This window comes from Pantherophis guttatus, chromosome 4, assembly GCF_059756535.1.
Source record: "Pantherophis guttatus breed Tessera chromosome 4, ASM5975653v1, whole genome shotgun sequence".
Lineage (NCBI taxonomy): Eukaryota > Metazoa > Chordata > Lepidosauria > Squamata > Colubridae > Pantherophis > Pantherophis guttatus.
In genome coordinates this window covers 131,813,478-131,832,753 of record NC_142066.1, presented here as the reverse complement: position 1 = coordinate 131,832,753, position 19,276 = coordinate 131,813,478, and the positions used below count along the sequence as shown (strand labels likewise).

Genomic DNA, 19,276 nt, shown 5'->3' with positions numbered 1-19,276 from the left:
TAAAAAAGAAAAAAATATTCCTGTTTATAGGAGAAATGCAACTTAAAGCAACTGGCTTGTACTATCACAGCTATTTTGGTAGCTGGTCACTGAATGGGCTGGGCTGGCCTAACTCTTTTTAATTTTAATTTTAATTTGCTTTTTTAAAAAAGGAGTGTTTTAATTAGTATGGGCCAAATTTGTTTAATATGTTTTAAATTGTTTTTAAATTTTATATTGTATGTGTTTTATCTTTGGCTGTTTACCGCCCTGAGTCCTTTGGGAGAAGGGCGGTATATAAAGCCAAATAAACCTAAACCTAAACCTAATGAACCAAGTAGCTCTAATTGTTCTATCTCTCTGGTAAAGCTGACAAAAGCTGGCTTTTAACTACAATGAAAATTAGCATAAAACTTTCCAAATTCCTAATTATTGTTCAGTATTTTTGACTTCTAGGATATTGTAGGTCCTCCATCTTCAGAAAGTAGAAAGAACATCTGTAGTCACATTGTTGGTGATCTGTGTTGGCTTCATACCAATAGTTGCAGCTTTGACCAGCAACAAGTTTCTAAACCTCACCCAAGCAGCTAGAATCTGGTCAGAAAGCTAAAAGGCACATACATTCTATATTTTTAAAAAAGTTCATTTACTTCTCTGGTTTTAGCCACTGGCAAGCGGCGTGGGAACTACTTTTTCTTCTAGTGGACAGTTTTAAAACCATGTTAATTCTAGCACAATGTTCCATTGTATAAGCTATCATTACATGCAGTGTGATTTGCATACATAAATTTAATGATACCAAATATGGTTTCAGTGAAAGGACCCACCTCTGGAATATCTTAGTAAAACAATAAAGAGGATTGTGACTATTAACTAAATATGCCTCACATATATGCATGAATGGCCAGGAATTTTGAATTGGAGGGAAAAGTGGCTTGAAAGGTAGTCTTGTATCTCAATTCTTTTTTTCCCTTAGCTACTAATCACTGTTCTGAAATAAGATCTGTCCAGTAATTACTTTTAAATTCCCTAATCAGCCAGCCGTATTTACTGAACTGATATTTTAGTTATAGTTAATTTAAGGAAGTGAGAGAATTAAGAATAGTACAAAAGTTTTAAAGAGTTGTTTTGTTAAATTGTTTCAAATTTTCTATTCTCCCCCACAGCTAGCCCTAATCAGTTTCACATTTGCTGTTTTTCTATTTCAATAATAGGCCAAATGAATGTAGAACTTTTTCTTGGCTATTCAGTACAGGATATGTCCCTAGCTTCCTTTTTAACATTATTTCCCATTTTGTATACTGCTAGTATGGCAAAAGCAGAAGCCGGCTGAATCGAGGAGCAAGATAAGAGGTTTCTAGCTTGAGATGGGGTGACCTCTCCACTCCCTCCCCAGGAGTGAGTGTACTCAATGCAGATAAAATTCCCTCTCACTCAACAGCAGCGAATAAAAAGGAAGGACCACATGCTGCTTTCTGTGCCCATTTGGACTTGCAAAAGAGGCTAAGCAATCAGAAAAGAGAACAATTAGCAGATGGAGATTTACCTTGGCAGCAGCTTTGGAGGCCAAGCACTCCTCAGTTCAAAGTATCAGTTGTAGTATTACTTCTGAGCCTTAGAAAGTATTGCCAGATATGGGTACATGGGTGGGACTAAACAAGTGCAATCCTTTAAACTTTCTTTGCTGTGCTGATATATTCTGGCTAGCTGTATAAATTGTTTACTACAAAAACACTGGCAATTTTAGCAGTTGTAAAACAGTATATTTCTTTTTTTTCCCTCCAGAGGCTTAGTGATAAAAGTGGATCCCTTGCACCGGAAAAAAATTAACACTTGGAAGTGTATGTAAAATTGCAAATCCTGCTGATAGCACTTCATCTGGCTGTGAGTTGCACTCTCTCTCTGCAGGTATGATGAGACACATCAATGAGCTAACTGCACACTGGAAAAGTGAATCTACCTGAAGATGTTTATTGTAAAATTTGACCTTGTTGCTTTGTGTTGCACTGAAACTGAACTGTTTCCATCAAATTGCCTGGAAGCTTGGATTTCAGATTAGAGCACTGTAAATTCAGTCAACTGATCGGAATTCAGTTGCTGACTTTACAAAAACTGCAGTGCTAAAAATCAGATGTTTAGTTCCATCACTTCTTTGAAGAAAGCAAAGAAAATATAAAATTTTTGCCAATGACATGGTGGTTTGTCATCAGTGTTTTAGAAGCACCATTTTTTCTTCAGAAAAGAACCAGATTTTAAGTCATTTATTTTGTCTTACTAGTTTTTAAAATGTTTTGCTAGAATGAAAACATTTAAGAAATGACAAGTAATATTTAATTTTGAGATGGATTTTTCAAGATCACTGGAAAAACATCTGTTGAAAGTCATAGAACTCTTACCAGATGAGAAAGGTAACTCCTATTCTGGTAGTATTTAATGTAACCCAAGTGCCTGTTGCTTCCCTCTGTTGGGTTAGGGATGGCTTTAGACAGCTGGGCATGCACTAAAATGAGATAAAAAAGCCGCAAGTATATTCAACTTTGCACCAGCAGCCTTCCTTTCTGATCTGCCTTTACTAGAAGTGTTTGTCACTATTGATAGCTCAGGCAAATTGTTACCTGGGTTGCTTTCCACTAATAAATTACCAAAAAAAAAAAAAAAGGGGGGGGGGGGTTTCCATTGCTGTGAAATGTTAATGGATGAAAGAGACATATTTCACTTTGAAGAGTTAATTTCATGGTATGACTATGCAGTAAAACAGGAAATAGTTTTAATTTGAGAGTTAAACCACTAATTTGAGTCTGTGTGAGTTATTAGTGGAAAATACTCAAGTATACTTAGACCTTCACTGTGTACTTAATTGGAAGAACCTATTGTTTCTGCAATATTGTTCTGTTAAACATTGCACAGTTCTTACCTCATTTCTGTAAATAAGTTTTTGTGACTGTTTTGTATTGTGAAGAATTCATAAAATGTGGATATTTTGATTTGTAAAATTTCTAACTGGTAGTTTTAATTGAAAGGTAAGAATAATTTATTTTTATATATTAATGACAAGTTTTCAAGTCACAAATCACTTTTGTAGATAAATTTACTAAAGTAAATCAGTGTGGTTTAATATATTTAAACCACTTGTTTAATATTCTGTAATAATTTGTATAAATGTTGTTTTGCCTAGATGTAAAATTGCCAATTTATATAAAGATATGTACAAAGCTTTGGTTAATAAATTTTAATATTGTTTATGGCTGTAAATTGCAATACATGATACAGACTTCATCAGAAGAATGCATTAGTCACTGTGTCTACGCCAAGTCCTATTACAAGCATGCTTTTAATGCATACTGAGAGATGTCCAAATCTTGTTGTTTTAAATGGAATTTAAACAGGCCTATTCTAATGTGGATACTCTAACAAAAATATATAGCCAGAATGGAAAGTCCAGTTCCTGCTGCAGCAGAAAGTGCCTTGACACAAAAGAATTATCTTTCTTGAGAAAAAGGTTGTTTTACAATGTTTGATATCCTTTCACCCAATAGAAAAAATTGTATATTAGTTATAAGGAAAAATGTGCTGCCACGCGCCACTATATCACCACAAAGAAAACAGGCACAATTGGCTTCATAAATTTTGAGAAACATAAGGTTTTAGCACTTTAAAAAACAATTGACATCCTCATTCTACAATGGCATTAGTATGAAATGTGTAGAGTTTTTAGGCTGAAAGCAGTAGTTTTCTCCCTTACATATTTTTCAATCCTCCCTGCAAGGCTGAAAACTTGAGGATTCTTCTGATATAGTAGAATTATTCTTATTTGGAATGAAGACTTGCCTTCATCATGAGCACCAGCCACCAGCAGACAGAGCTTGGACTATACAAATGCAAATATTTTTTTATTTTTTCCTCATATTTTACAACTGGAATATATATTTTAAGTTGTGGCTGCTTCTATATATAGAGTATAGGAATGCCTGAAATGTCACACATAGTCTGATATCTAATGGGATTATATCTTGGGTTAATATTCCTGCCATGGGAGGGAGGAGGGAATCCACTTTTGATGAATTACTGACTTGGACTGATCATTCTTTTGTTCTTCAATTGAGGTCTCCAACTGTTGTGATTTTTTTAAGTTAAGTTATTTCTCAATTATTAATGCTGTCCAGCTGTTCTCTGTGTGGAAAGAAAGATGGGCAACTTTTCCTACCTGAAACTGACTTACAGGTTTGAGGCAGTAAGGTTGGTTATGGGGCTGCAGTCAAGGATTAACTGGAGGATCAATTGTTATAATGTAAGGCAATAGATAGAATTTTCTATATTGAACATTATGGTCTGAAGATAAATATTAATAGGATCCACAGTGAAGGCAAATAGAACGAAATTAGAAATTCAGTTCCCATTTGTTGGCTCTCCATAAATCTCCAAAGGAGCAGTAGCAATAGTACTTAGACTTATATATTGCTTCACAGTGCTTTACAGCTGCCTCTAAGTGGTCCTCATTTTACCGACCTCGGAAGGATGAGTCAACCTTGAGCTGGTCAGGTACAACGGAATCAAACTCCTGGCAATGTGAGCAGTTAGCCTGCAATATTGTATTCCAACCACTGCGCTATCATGCTCTGGCATATACAAAATTTGTTGACTAAGAATGGAGCTTTTGTGGAATGTTCTATTTCAGAATTGACTAAATTTTTCACTTCCCTACCTCTGCATGTTCCATTGGAATAGGATGAATGTAATGCCAATGTTATATGATAATAAAACAGAAAGTGTAATATTCTTAGGGAATGAGTGGTTATTAACGAAAAGTAAAATGTAAGATACTTAGAAGACACAATGTTTCCCATCCTGCAATATGACTTTATATTAAAAAATATTTGCTCAGTTGTTCCAATATGTATTCCAAATGATATTTCTTAAATACCAGTTAGTGGCAAAACCCCCTCCTGTACAAAAATATATTGATTCTATTAAAAAAATTCAAAGTGAAGATGTAAAATTTACAGATTTTTACTAAGGCACATGACATACTGAAATACTGAGGTACAAAAATACAAGTCACTGCATATGATGTTTAATGTATCCCATTTTGATGAATAATATTCTTCAAAATGTTCAGCTTTTGGCCATTTTTTTCTTTTGTATAAGTTCAACCAACAGTTTGTATCTAGTCATACATTCTTCCTGTAGAAAAAGAAAACATGGAGTATTAATGTGTAATATTCATTTTTAAAAGCATTACAGACAATTTATACTAGGCAGGAGAGAAAGGGAAAACATTTTCTGAGAATTATGGGAAAAAAGTAGTATCTATTATTACCACAATTTCTTATCTTGTACATCTCTTATCTTGAGCTAGTCCTCAACTAACAGTCACCTAACAGCCATTTGAAGTTACAGTGCCCCTTCCTCCTGAAAGCTGCTCATGCTCTGGCCTGATGTTATAGCTGCTGAAGTTCATTGATTCATCCTTACTACTGATTGCAAGGATGCTGCAGCACCTCCTGCCTATCTTCCTCCTGCCTGGGTCCCTGTAAACATGTCCTCCCTCAATGGCTCCCCCTTGGCCTTTTGACTTGATTTTCACCCTACCAAGCCCCGTGCACTCCTCACTTTTTAGAGTTCTGAAGCCTTCCATAGTGATAGAACAGGTTGCTTTGTCTCCCGATTGCTTGGTGTGCTCATCTCTGGGCCACATAGTGGCAACTGGAAATGGCCAGCAATTTGGTCCTGTCCACTTGTGGGTGAGGACAAAACGGCACACGAGATATATTGTTCCATTTTGCTGCCTTATCAAGGTTGGACAGCACTATGGAAAGTTTCTGAAAGCTGCAGAAAGAGTCTGCAGCACTGTGCAAACCACATTGAGGTAACAAACAAGTGGTTTGTCCCATGGCTACATGGCATCATTCTGGAAGCAGCACCCATATTTCCAGGGGCTAAATTGCATTCTGGTATTGTAAATATTGCAGCCACTTCTGGAATCGTGCCACATGGCCTTGCAATGAAGCCTTTCAGCACTCTGGAAGACCTTGGAGCTTATCAAAAGATAAGTGAGGAAGAGGGTGTTTGGCATAGTGGGGTGGGAATTAGGCCTAAGGCTTGGGGAGACCTGAGGGGCGTGGGGAAAGACCTGTGGAAACCTAAGGAGCAAGAAGCAAGTGGCCCTGGGTCTATGTTAGGCCTACAAGGGCCTTTTCCACCTGAGACACTCCAAGCTCCACCTGACCTGTAAGTTTGTTTAACAACTGCATTAGGGAAAGCAGGGATGGGAAGTTCAAGTGAGACACTATTTGTGTTATCACAACAAAAAGCCATAATGGACAGGCTCCATTACAGCTATATCTTGAGGATTACCTACATTCACTAGGCAGCCTCCAATATTAAATCTTCCTCCACTATTGAACTACTCAGCTACTGAAGATTTTCCATTCCAAGGACCCTGCAGATAACTGCACCCATTTGTAAATGTCCCAAAAGTGGGAGCCTGACTTTGCCAGGCAAAGTATTCCATATGAGAACACTGCTAATGAGAAGGCAGTCTTGCAAGCCTCTGTGCACTCAAGCTCTTATGGGCCAGTACCTGTAGCATCCCTGCCTAGTTCAGGTCAAGTTGGCATATTCTATATGGATCAGACAGCTCCAAAGATAACATAGGGCAGGGATGTCAAACTCAGAGCTGGTCTGTGAGGCAGTCCTGGAAACAGCGGACTGGCCTGCAATGCCTCTGCCAGCGAAAACAGCACTGTTTTCACTGGCAGAGCACTCAGGCCAACACAGGCGTCCAACACGAGTGATGTCAAGCTGGCCACACCCACCCTGGCCCCCAAGGTCAAACCCAACCCTGAAGTGGCCTTCAATGAAATCTAATTTGGCACCCCGATATAGGGTTTTTATACGTATTTCCCACCATCTTGAATTGGGCTTGGAATGGGCAACCAGTGCTGCCCTCAAAGAATAGACATATCAGTTATTAAACCTGTTCAATCCATGGCAGGTCCAGTCTCTGGTTGTCTTCAAGGGCTTTCCTGTGTAAAATGAATTGCTGAAGTCTAACTGTGAGTTAATAAGAGCCTGATTAATTGCCAGTATTTCTATAATCAAGTAAGGTTGCAATTGTTAGACTAGTGGGACCCAGACAAAGATCCTCCTGGTGCTCTGGAGATCAGGATGTTAAATTGCATACCTGCTTCTTCTAGAGCAGTGCCATCAAAGTCAACAGTTGAACTGTCTATGGATCCATAAGGGTTTTGCCCTTACAATGAATGTGTCTTGCTGGGATTCAGAAAGCATGTGCTTCAATTCATCCACTCCCTTCTAGCTTCCAAGCATCAATTCAAGATACTGGAATCTGTAGTGCCTCAAAAATTCTAAGCCTATTTTTCCAGCAGACATTGATTGCTATAAGTCCCTGTTCACTGCATATAGAAACATATTTGTACCATTTTTTCCAATGTACATTTGTTGCTACCCAGAATATATAATTAAAATATTCTCAAAATTCACAAGCCTGATCAAGCAGTAAGCAGCTTTTTGCTTGTAACAGTTATAGTTCTACTACACTTCAAGAAATAGTTTGTACAAAGTTCGATCTGCTTTGTGCACCTCTAACAAAAGCAACTACTTCTAATATAGTTTAACATAATGTACCTCTCACTAGAAAAATATTCAGCTTGATAGCCAAGGCAGATGTACTATTTAAATCACCCTTTCTTGCCATATCCTTTCCAAAATTATCTTTCATATATCCCGGACAATGCGGACAATGCGACAAGCAAAGATATAATTAATCAGTTCCTGTCACCTGGTATTCATTATCTAGTACATTTGACAACTGCTTACTGGCTAATTGTGGTACAGCCACTAATATTAAGACTACTCTACTGAATAACAAAATCTGACAAAGGTTTTTACTTTTTCTTCCATTTTCCATCTTTGGCCATGTATACAAAGCATCTACAAAACCTCTGAAATTATTTTGTTAGGATTGCTTATCTCAAGATGCTCACCTTCTTTAAATTAAATTTACAATCATGTAATATTTCCATTAATAAACTATTTAATTAGTTGTTTGGACTGGTCTTTTGCTCTAGTCCCTTTATTGCCTTCCATGCTTTGATAATTAAAAACATTAAACGGAGATACGGAGGATCCCGGATCTGCGCACCTTCCGCCACGCTCTTAAGACCTTTTTATTCCACCAGGCGGGCCTAGCCTAATCTTTTCCCTCTTTTTAATTATGCAAATTTTAATCGGTTTTTAAATGATTGGGGTGTTTTAATCTGTCTGGGCCAAATTGTTTAATTCGATTTTACTTTGTTTTTAAATTTTGTATCTATGTATTTTTACTGTTTGGCTGTTCACCGCCCTGAGTCCTTCGGGAGTAGGGTGGTATATAAATCAAATAAAGTAAGTAAGTAAGTAAGTAAATTATCAGCAAGTTTGGGGGGGGGGAGAAAGAGAGACAGAACATCATTTCCCACCTTACTTGGTTATTTTCCTATTGAATATACTGCTACCTGACATGTTTGGGAAAAATTAGTGAATAGAGGAAGCAATGTATCAATTAACTAATTGAAAGTATCTGCTCCCATAGCAGTCTACAAATTTTCAGTCAAGAATACACTGGAGAACTAAGTTTTGACAAAACATGGATTTCCTCAGTAACTTACAACCTACAATATACAGTAGATTGCACTCAAGCCTTGGAAAATCCTGCATTGAAAGTAGCAAGGAATGTAAATGGAAAGAAATTAATCATCACTCACAGGTAGCTTTCTAGCAACTGCTTGAAAACTGAAGCACATGCTCTCTTCCCATAGATAAACCTTTTGATATAATCAAGGAGGCTATTCATTCACTTGAAGCTTCTTCTGAAACCCTGGTCCTTTAAAACTTTCCTAGAACAGATTACATGACAGACTAGGAATACAATAAATATTTTCCAGGATTGTGATTTCATGGTCTCACTGGTATCCTGTATATAAGACTATGCAACATTTTTTGGTGTTCTAAACACAGTATCCAACTGCTTTCTGCATATTAAGCCAACACAGTTGAATTAGCTTCTATTATTCTTTCAGAGGTAGGTAATAGAGAACATTAAAAGGGCAGGCAGTTTGTTAGAAAACAAAAACCTTGTTTACCATTATCTTTAAAAATACTCTGTAATTGCATTAAATTTAAGAGAGTTAATCTTCTAAAACTAATTTTACAAGAAAAATTAATACAACATTATCGAACCCCAAATCTATGGCTTCACCTTGCTTTTTCCTGGAACACACTTGGCAATCTTATCCCAACGTTCCAGCGTTCCCTTTGGATACTGTTGCAAAGCCAGCTCTAGAAGCTTCTGTTGATTCTGAGTCCACAAGTCATCTGAACTGCGACACTTCTCTTTTTTCCTGGCCTCATCATCGCTATATTCCTCTTGTTCTGCAGTGTCAAAGTCCTTCTGGCGCTTCCCTCTACATTTGTCCTCTGTTGTCTCTTTTGTCCCTGGGAATACTGTTTCAGCAGCCTTTGGTATTGTTTTCCGCTTGCGATGTCGGGCTTCATTTAACCCAGTCTCTTGTTCATCTGTTGTGATCTTATTTATTGTTTCTGGATCATAATTGTACTTTGTTTTTTCCTCCTGGTCATCTTCTTTATCCCGTTGAGTGATTATAAGATCAGGTAAGTTAATATTGGCCTTGCTGGATCTTGAGCTTTGAGCCAAAGTTTTCAACTCTGAGAATTTAATAGTACCTATTGAAAAATAGCACACATCAGGTTAACATATAATAAGAGAGAAGATGGGGGGAACCAATATTCCAAACCAATTTTTGTTTAAAGTATGCTTCATGAGTGTGTTGAACCAGCCTTGAAAATATCTGACACCTGCATTCAAAAATCAGATTTGAAAAATGTAATAGATTAAATCCAGATTTAGTCAAATGTAAGTCTGATTCCAAACTAATAAAGTCAGGCTTTCATTTTTACTTGTATGTTTCCATGGTAGTCACACTTAGTTTAAACAATCCAGAAATAGCATCAATTAGGTACGATGTTAAGAGGTCTTCCGTTATATTCTGGCTCTTTTGTTAACATGCACTCCTCTATGCACTGATACACTGAAATGAATGAACTGCAGTGCTCCCATTGAAAAGGAAGAATAATGCACTGCCACGGTGTTTAATCAATGGTACCCTTAGTTATTTTAATTCATCTTTTGGTTCTCTGGAACAGATGTCACAAATTTTTGTTTTCTTTACACTGCTGACAATTTGAGGCAGAGTTTCACATTATCCACTTAATGAAGGCATATATGCATAGAAGCTCCTTTTCTGCCTGTTATTTGTTTTCAAAAGAAGCAGCCAGTATGCTTAGTAAAGGTTTAGTAATACCTAGGACCACCTTTTGTTCACCACTACTCTAGCCAATACAGATATTTACTCTCTGGCCTCTACAATCTTTTAAATAGGACTCAGAACTTCTGGAGGTTGCCACTTTCCCATGACTGTAGAGGAGAACTCCACAACCTCCTAAAAGCTTTGGTTTTTTTTTTTTAACGAATTACTAAAAATGATACAATGAAAAATATTAAATACTTAAGAGGAAAGCAGTCATTGCTTCAATTCATTTTAACTATACAAAATTAAATATAGATTTGAGCCTCACTTCACCAGATTTTGGAGGATTATCTGGTACTCACACCAGAAAAAGAATCATTTTTCAGGTATACAGTAGAAGAACCTCAGCCTTCTTTCTCTCCAAATATGTTAATTTGATTTACTGCTGTGGAGAATTCCTAATCCTGATAACAAAGACAAGGAAGCTTCAGTCGCTATAAAACACTATAAAATGAAAAGCATGTTTTTACCTATCCTGCCATTAGTTGAGACCTATGAATATTCAAGACTGCACCAACAAAAGACTAGATTCTGTGGTTCTTGTTCTTAAAACTCCTGGCTAGGAAAGTTCAACTCCAGTTGTCCCAGATTTAGGAAGGCAACTCTCCCTGGTTTACAGCACAATAGGTGGGCAGAGTGCCAAGAAATTGAGGCCCATTATATTTTATTTTATTTTGCAAAGAACACTGAATTAAGATATTAGCTGAAGACATGATCTTCAGTATATCAATAGTATGTGCTTAGCCACAGAAGTGGAAACAATTGAAATATTATGTGTTGCAACTCTGTTTTGGAGGATTGCACAGAGCCATCAGGAGAATTTTGGGATCATTTTTAAATGCTGTTTTGGGAGTAAGAATGAGAATAGGGAAGTCTTTGGGAAATTATCATCCCTACCCTTACCTCCATAATCTTCCTAAAACATCCCTATTTGGAAGTGGATTTTTTGCAAGTGTGATAGATCCAGAGTAGGAATGGTATTGAATTAAATTCTTACATTTCTAAACCCATCCTCTGAGGACAAAACTGCCATGAAAATAGTGATTTCAGTTTGTTTTGTTGCTAGAACAGGTAACAGCAGGCAGCATCTAGGAGGCAAACTAGTTTGCAGATTAGTTGGCCTGGCTAGGTGGCTCAATGGCTAAGACGCTGAGCTTGTTGATCAGAAAGGTTGGCAGTTCAGCGGTTCGAATCCCTAGTATAGGTCTTCCTGCATGAGCAGGGGGTTGGACTAGATGACCTCCAAGGTACCTTCCAACTCTGTTACTGTTTTACTGTTTTAGTTACATCTCCATGCTTATTTCTAAATGAGCTTCTACTTATGGAGCCACCAAAACGTTGGCCATTTGACCATCAAAATTTTACCAATCTTAAAGAGTTACAATACAGCCTGTACATTATAACATCCTAAACTTGTTCTTCAGCAAAGAATATCCCTACAAATTAATATACAATCCAAAGGGGGGGGGGAGGCATGCAACTGAAAAGTCATGAAGAATGGAGAGGAAAAAAAAGCAAGTCCAGCTATTAACCTTTAAAGGCAAATAAATACATTTTCTTTAACCATTGTGAAATATATAACAATATATATTCTTTATCAGTGAAATAAGAAGCAGACATCCTGCGAGCTCTGGAACTTAAAATTTTAAAATAATTAAAATTTTATTTAACTAAGCTTTAGTCAGCCATCTGCTGACATTGTCAGAGTATTAAACTACCATTACAGAGATCTCTGCTTTTATATGCCATTAATCAATTTGGCCCTTGCTAGTGTAATAGGCCCTTCCAGCTGTCTCCCACTTGTAATCAGCTGTGTTGTTTTTGCTGTCGTCATGCTGGATGATGGCGGCTTAATTCCTACTGTTTCCTCTCTCCTAGCTTGCTTATCAGTGGGGGATGATGTTAGCCTGTCAGCCATTGCAATTTGCTGCCTTGTCCGTGACCTTGTGATCGGCCAGGTTTCTCATTAATCCTATCCGTTACAGTTTGAGACAGCCCTGCCGGGTTGCTCTGTGTTTGGTCAGGACTAACTATGCCTTCACAGGTTGAGTCTGCATGCTCAGAGTTGGGGGGTGAGTGCCTTTGGTCTCTGCTTACTGATGGAAAGCTGTCTCTGCTCAACCTGCAGGGTCTTTCCTGATGTCTCAAAGCCTGGTAGGCCAGTGGCAGTTCGATATGCCTGTTGATGGAATTATTATTGGAGAACCAGGCTTCTTTTAGTAGGCGTCCTCCTTTAGTCCTATCATGGGCAATAACCTCAGCTTCTTGAAAATCAAATGTATGCTTGTGCTCCTTCATATGCGTCCAGATCTGGGAGCGCTGTTCCTTGACAGCTAGTTCGTGTTCGTGTACTCTGGTCTGTAACCGCTTGGCCGTTTCCCCTACGTAATTGCTTGTACAATTAACAGTAGGAATTAAGCCCCCATCATCCAGCATGACGACAGCAAAAACAAGACAGCTGATTATAAGTGGGACACAGCTGGAAGGGCTATTACACTCGCAAGGGCCAAATTGCTTAATGGAATATAAAGGCAGAGATCTCTGTAGTTTAATACTCTGACGATATCAGCAGATGGCTGATGAAAGTTAAATAAAAGTTAAATAAAATTTTAATTATTTTAAAATTTTAAAATTTTAAGTTCCGGAGCTCGCAGGATGTCTGCTAAGCTATTTAGCTCTCATCAGCTATCCATACCCTTATTCGGATTCGAACTTGTCCTATATATATAGTAGGTACATTAGACATTACCTGGAGCACTTGAAACTGAATCTTTAATCTGCTTGGCTTTCGTTGTAACCTGTTTAGGAAGAAAGAGAAGTCATCTGATTTTCAATGATTTTGGTAAGAGTGCTTAAAATGGATGTTGACTTACCTGAACGTCCCTTTTCGGTGTGCTGCAGGATAATCCAAGCGTGGGTTATCTCGCATCTATTTGCCAGAGACTGAGTGTAGATTTTTCTTGTTAACTACGCCTCCTCTACTTGGCTGACCTTCAGTTTTTTCCCGAAGGTGAAGTCATCTAGTGTGTCTAAAAGGAAACAGAAGGAACCTACCCTAGGGCTCCAATTAGGAAGCCTGAAGAGTGGGTTGGATTATCCCGCAGCGCACTGAAAAGGGCATTCAGGTAAATCAACGTCCATTTTCCAGTGCACTGCTTGGATAATCCAAGCGTGGGATGTACCCAAGCTCAAGGTAACTGGGCGGGAGGCTGACTGATCCTCGGGCCCTGGGTGGAATGCACAGTCTGCAACACCCACTCAGCTGAGGCGTAACTATCTAATTTGTAATGTCGTATAAATGATGACAATGAGGACCAAGTGGCCGCTCTACAGATGTCGCTGATGGAAACCTGTGTGGCCCATGCCACCATCGTGGCCACACTACAAGTTGAATGGGCTATAATCCATCCAGGTAAAGGCTTGGCCCTGAGTTCATATGCTTTTGCAATAGACGCCTTCAACCAATGGCCCATCGTAGAGGAGGAAACTTTTCTGCCCATTGACGAGGGGTAAAACAACACAAAAAGAGCTTCAGTCCATCAAAAGGAAGCCGCCTGTTTAATGTAACTGCGGAGGGCCCTCCTGACGTCCGAGGTGTGCTATCTTTCTTCCAGCGGATGGTTGGGAGCTGGACAGAAATCAGGCAAAATGAGCTCCTGGCCATGGCGAAACTAGGAGTTCACCTTGGGCAGAAAGAAGGATCCATCCACAGAACAACTCTGTTCGAATGGAATATACAGAGATCCCCTTGTATGAAGAGAGCCACCAGTTCATGGTGGATGTAATTGCCACGAGGAAGGCGACTTTTAGGGTCAGGAACTGGAGACTGATGGAATTCAATGGTACAAATGGTGAAGATGTAAGAACTTTCAGGATTAAGGGAAGGTCCCATGTGGGGCACCTATGTACCACTGGGGGGTGTAGATTGGTAGCCCCCTGGAGGAAACTATTTACTCTCAGATGTTGAGTGAGAGTACGGTGAGTCACAGGTAAGTACTGTAAACAAGACCACTATCTGCTGGCATAGGGTGTTAGGGGCCAATCCCTTGTCCAGTCCCGCTTGCAGGAATTCTAGGACCTCAGGTATTGATGCCAAATTTGGGTCAATGTGCTCCTTGGAACACCAAAGACAGAAAGACTGCCAAGAAGTGGTTTGTAAATCCGATTTGTCGATGCACGCTTGGAAGCCTGTATGGTTTAGATCACCTTCCCTGAAAGATTATCTTTCCTCAGGAAGATCCTCTCAAGTGCCAGATGATCAACTGGAGCCACTGGGGCTCTGGATGGAGTACAAACCCCTGGCTGAGAGAAATGCTGTCCTGGGGAATCTTCCAAGGTTGGGACATGGAGAGGCTCACCAGGTCGGCATACCAGGGATGTTGTGGCCAATGCGAGGTGACAAGAAGCACCTCTGCTCTTTCGGTCAACACCTTTCGAATTACCCTAGGGATAATGGAAGGGGAGGCAAGGCCATGCACAGAGGTGGGCATTGCATCCTTCCGCCCTTGGGCTCGGAAATAGAGAGAAAAACCTCAGAAGTTGTGTGTTCTTCGGACGGGCAAACAGGTCGAGCATCAGTTGGCCAAATCTCATTGACAGCTCCTGAAAGAGCTTTGGATGAAGACGCCATTCTGAAGAATCCAGGTGTTTTCTGCTCAACCAGTCCACTTAAACGTTGGATGAGCTGGAGATGTGCTCTGCTTTGAGGGAGAGCGTGTATCTCTCCGTCCAGCTCATCAACCTTTCTGCCTCAGCCATCAGAGGCTTGGATCGAGTGCCCACTTCTCGATTTATATGCGCTTTTGTGGCCACATTGTCCATCAATATCAACACATGACGACCTGTCACAGCAGTTCAAAATTGGCGGAGGGCCAGGTGAACTGCCCTCAGTTCCAACCAATTGATGCTGTTCTTCTGTTCCATTGGGGACCATTGTCCCTGAACCACCTGAGAGAGAAGATGGGATCCCCAGCCAAAGAGACTCGCATCCGATCTCACGGTGATGCACTGGGGCTCCTGGAACACACCCCCCGTCTGAATTGCTGTAGATGTCCATCACCAGAGGGATAAATGGACATGGGAAGATACTCGTACCTTGGCCCTGGAGTTGCTGCAGCCCGTTCTCTGGAACGGTAGTAAGAACCACTGTAGAGGTCAAGCATGCCGTCGTGCCCATGGTACTATTGAATGCACAAGATCAACTTCTCAAGCAATTGGGATAGAAGGATCACGGAAACTGACCTTTGGGGAGCAATTTGAGTCACTAAAACCTTGATGCCGTGTTGTCGATCCGGAGACAAGTAAACCTGGCCTCTGATTGAGTCTATCACCGCAGCAAGGTGGAGTATGAGAGTGGTGGGTCGCAGATGACTCTTCTTCAGGTTTAGAGAAAAAACATGTTACAGTGTTTTGGTCACCATCTCTAGGTCCTTTGTGGCTTGCGATTGTGTGGACTATTGAATTAAGGTATCATCCAAGTTACACTGTAGGCATACCGGGACCAATCGGATAGTCGCAGCTACCACTGCTAATAGTTTGGTAAATGTCCTTGGGGCCGATGACAGGCCGAATGGCATGGCTCGATATTAAAAATGGCGACTGGCATATGTGAAGCGTAGGTACCTTCGATGTTGGGGATGGACCAGGATGTGTAGGTAGGCCTCCTTGAGTTCCACCGATGTCAAGAAATCCCCGCTCTGTATGCTTCCCAAGATATCCTTGAGGGATTGCATTTTGAATGACCAGTACAGAATGACCTGTACAGAGTTGCTTGAGATTCAATATCCCTCTTCAACCCCCGGAACTCTTGGGCATGAGAAAAAGAATTGAGTAAAAAACGGTCCCTTCTTGATCTTTGGGCACTGGTTCGATGGCCCTGGTGTCTAACAGATGTTGAATCTCGGCTTCCATCAATCCTCTCTTTGCGGGAAGACAGGAAACTGGGCATTGGATGAAACGGTTCAGAGGGTTGGAGTGGAATTCCAAGGTGAGTCCGAGTTTCACCATCTGAAGACCCAAGCATCGGTGGTGGATGATTCCCAATGATCGTAAAAATGCTGTGGCTGTCCGCCAATGGGGAAGGCAGGCTGGGAGTCACTTGCCACATCTGAAAGGTCTGTTCCGGCCCCACAAAATGGCCACTTCGCCAGAGGGTGACGTCTACCCTAATCCCGGAAGGTAGACCTGTCTGCTGGTCGGTTGAACCCTTGGGCATATGACTTTTGGAAATAGGACCCACTGGAGTCAGACCAAAAGGGCTGTCTCTGTGAGTAAGGTGAATACCTATGATCCGGCCTCCTATAAGTGAAAGGCAACATCTTCCTTTTGTCCTTGTTTTCAATAAGTAAGGGGTCTAACGCTTCTCCAAAAAGATTAGATTCTTTGTATGGGGCCAAAGTGAGCCTCCACTTTGATTTCATATCCACCTTCCAATGGCGGAGCCATAGAAGGCGGTGGGAAGTCACGGCAGACGCCAATGCCCAAGAAGCAAATTTTGCCGCATCCAAGGATGCGTCGGCAGAATATTCAGTAGCTGCCACCAATTTATTAATGTCCTGGTGTTACCTTGTATCATCCAGTGATAACCGCTCTTGTAATTGGTGATGCCATATCAGGGATGCGCTGTTGTAAAAGGAAGTCGATGTTGCGGCTCTGATGGCCCGAGCGGCCGCCTGATGAGTTTTTCGGCAGGATAATTCCACTTTCCTATCCTTCATCTTCAAGACCTCCACTATGTCATTGGAAAAAACAGTGCAAGATGTTAAGCTGGCAACTGGAGTGTCTACTGAGGGAAGCTGCAAAATCCCTTCTAAATCTGGAGCCGTGCAGTAAAGTTTTTTGTCATGTCCACTAAGCGCAGCCAAGGAATCTGGCTGACTCCACTGCCTTTGAATCACCTCAGCAAAGAGCTTCAGGCAAGGAATAAACTCCTGTTCAGTTGATGGCACTGCAAACAGCTCATCATGTGGATAGTGATTCCCCTGGGGTTGATCTGCTGGACCAGCAACCAACATATTAGTTGTTACTTTAGCTTTATGAAGCAACGATTTAAACATGGAGGGACAGAAAAGGCCAGTGAAGCCGGTCTCTCTGGCAACATCCCTTCATCTTCCGAAAACTCTAGGTCTCTCAGGTCATAATCTCCCAACAAGGAATCTGCGTTATGGGTAGAATCCTGTTGAGAGGGAGATCCTGGCATTGGATATATATTTGACAGAACCTGGGGCTGTAGATTAGACGACAGAGGGGGGAATTGACTGCTTTGTTGGACCCCTGTTGCCATGGCCTTTGAGATCACTTCAGCAAACAAACTATGAATATCCAGTGACAAACCAGTACATTGCCCCTGCCCTGAGCGGAGGCCCGCAGCTGTTGGGTGAAAGTTGCTTCCAGCCCCAAGTGTCTAGTAGGCAGTGCCACGTGCGACTCAGACGCTGTAACATCTGGAACTGGCAACAGAACATCATGAGGACCCCCAAAGGATACTGTTGCTGCTATCCAGCACCATGTAATGACCAACCCTGTAGGTGGTTTGCCATCGGTTGAGGCAAGGAAATCGATTTCTCAGATCCAGATAAAACTGCTTCGGTGGTAGAGAGACTTCCGGTTGGCACCCCAGGGATACAGACGGGGAATTAGCGGGCTCTTTGGAGCCCCACGAAAACCCCGTCTGCCAAGCCCCCACCAGTAGGTCTTTGACCTACCCTGTCCTGTAGGGACAGGGGGATAGAGAGGGACCCCTTGGATGGCCGAGAGGAATGGGCAGGTTCCTCGGGGTCGGAGGCTTGCCCTCTGCGCCGGCGGCAGTGGAACGGCGGCCATGGCAGCTGCCCTGAGACCGCAGCAACCGGGATACAAGAATGTGCAAGATGAGAAGAGAAGAAGCGGAGAGCGGAGCTGGGAGTTTGCATGCCGGGTGAGTGGACATCAACCCAGGCAGGAACTGCCCACAAATGCTGAACTACAATTAGTCTGCCCCAGCCTTAACAGCGGTTGAGAACTATTGGGGCACAAAGACAAAAGACTTGTTGGTGGATAACATAAATTACTGACATTTTGGAAATGTTTGATTACAAATCTGGATATATTTTTTCTGTACTTTTTGGTGGATAAATGAGATTGGACTATGTTTGGGAGAGAGGAAGGAGAAGAGGAATTAATTATTCCTTCAAAAGCAAAGGAAAAAGACAAACGGAGATGGAAAAAATGGTTGCCAGCTGAAAAGTGAAAGTCTAAATTCCAGGCTGCTTGTTACTTGAAAAGAGAAACTTTGTTGCTTGTTATTTAAACTTGACTATTTTGAGGGAAAGACTTAGAGAACTTGACTTAGGATACATAATCTGCTCACTGGAGGATTTATTGAAGATTAGAAAGAAGAAATTAAATGGAACAATGAAAACTGAACTAATAAACGTGGCAACAAAAGAAGGGTGTAGCAATAGAAGAAGGACATGATGATACCATATATGGAATAGCTTCAGAATTAACTTTGTAGAACTCATAACTTTGATGACATTGAAATGGAAAAGATACATATTTGGACAGACTGGAGAAAGGAATAATGGAATATATCATGTAACAAAACAACAAAATATTATATTTTGATTTAAATGAATGTAACGGTTTCTGGTGAATAATGCTAGGAGATACTTTTTTTTCTTTTTCTTTTTCTTCTCTATGCTCTCTCTCTATTTCTTTCTTTTAGTATCTTTCTCTTTGTTTCTTTTCCCCTCTCTATTTTCTTTTTTAATCCATTTGACTTCTTTTGTTATATTTCTACTCTCTTCCTTTTTTCTTTTCCTTTTTTAGAGTTGCCTTATTTCTTTGTATTTATTTTATTGTAATTATCATTATCATTACTATTACTCTCTCCTTTTTTCTATTATTATTCTCATATAAATATATAAACA

General features: G+C 40.5%; 2 protein-coding genes across 21 annotated transcripts in view; one reads left to right on the top strand and one right to left on the bottom strand.

Annotated features, from left to right (window-relative positions):
- MLLT10 (MLLT10 histone lysine methyltransferase DOT1L cofactor) overlaps nt 1-2,170 on the top strand; it is a 186,990-nt gene extending 184,820 nt beyond the window's left edge. For all 19 annotated transcript variants that reach the window (XM_087892828.1, XM_087892821.1, XM_087892818.1 and 16 more), the window contains one exon: nt 1,765-2,170. In XM_087892828.1, the coding sequence (XP_087748954.1) occupies nt 1,765-1,809 (45 nt within the window). In that variant the 3' untranslated portion in view covers nt 1,810-2,170. The remainder of the gene's footprint in view (nt 1-1,764) is intronic.
- Nucleotides 2,171-4,970: 2,800 nt separating this feature from the next.
- Nucleotides 4,971-19,276, bottom strand: part of DNAJC1 (DnaJ heat shock protein family (Hsp40) member C1) — a 113,736-nt gene continuing 99,430 nt past the window's right edge. For both annotated transcript variants that reach the window (XM_034402170.3, XM_034402171.2), the window contains 3 exons: nt 13,117-13,165; nt 9,239-9,723; nt 4,971-5,160 (listed from right to left, as the gene is read on the bottom strand). In XM_034402170.3, the coding sequence (XP_034258061.2) occupies nt 5,092-5,160; nt 9,239-9,723; nt 13,117-13,165 (603 nt within the window). In that variant the 3' untranslated portion in view covers nt 4,971-5,091. The remainder of the gene's footprint in view (nt 5,161-9,238; nt 9,724-13,116; nt 13,166-19,276) is intronic.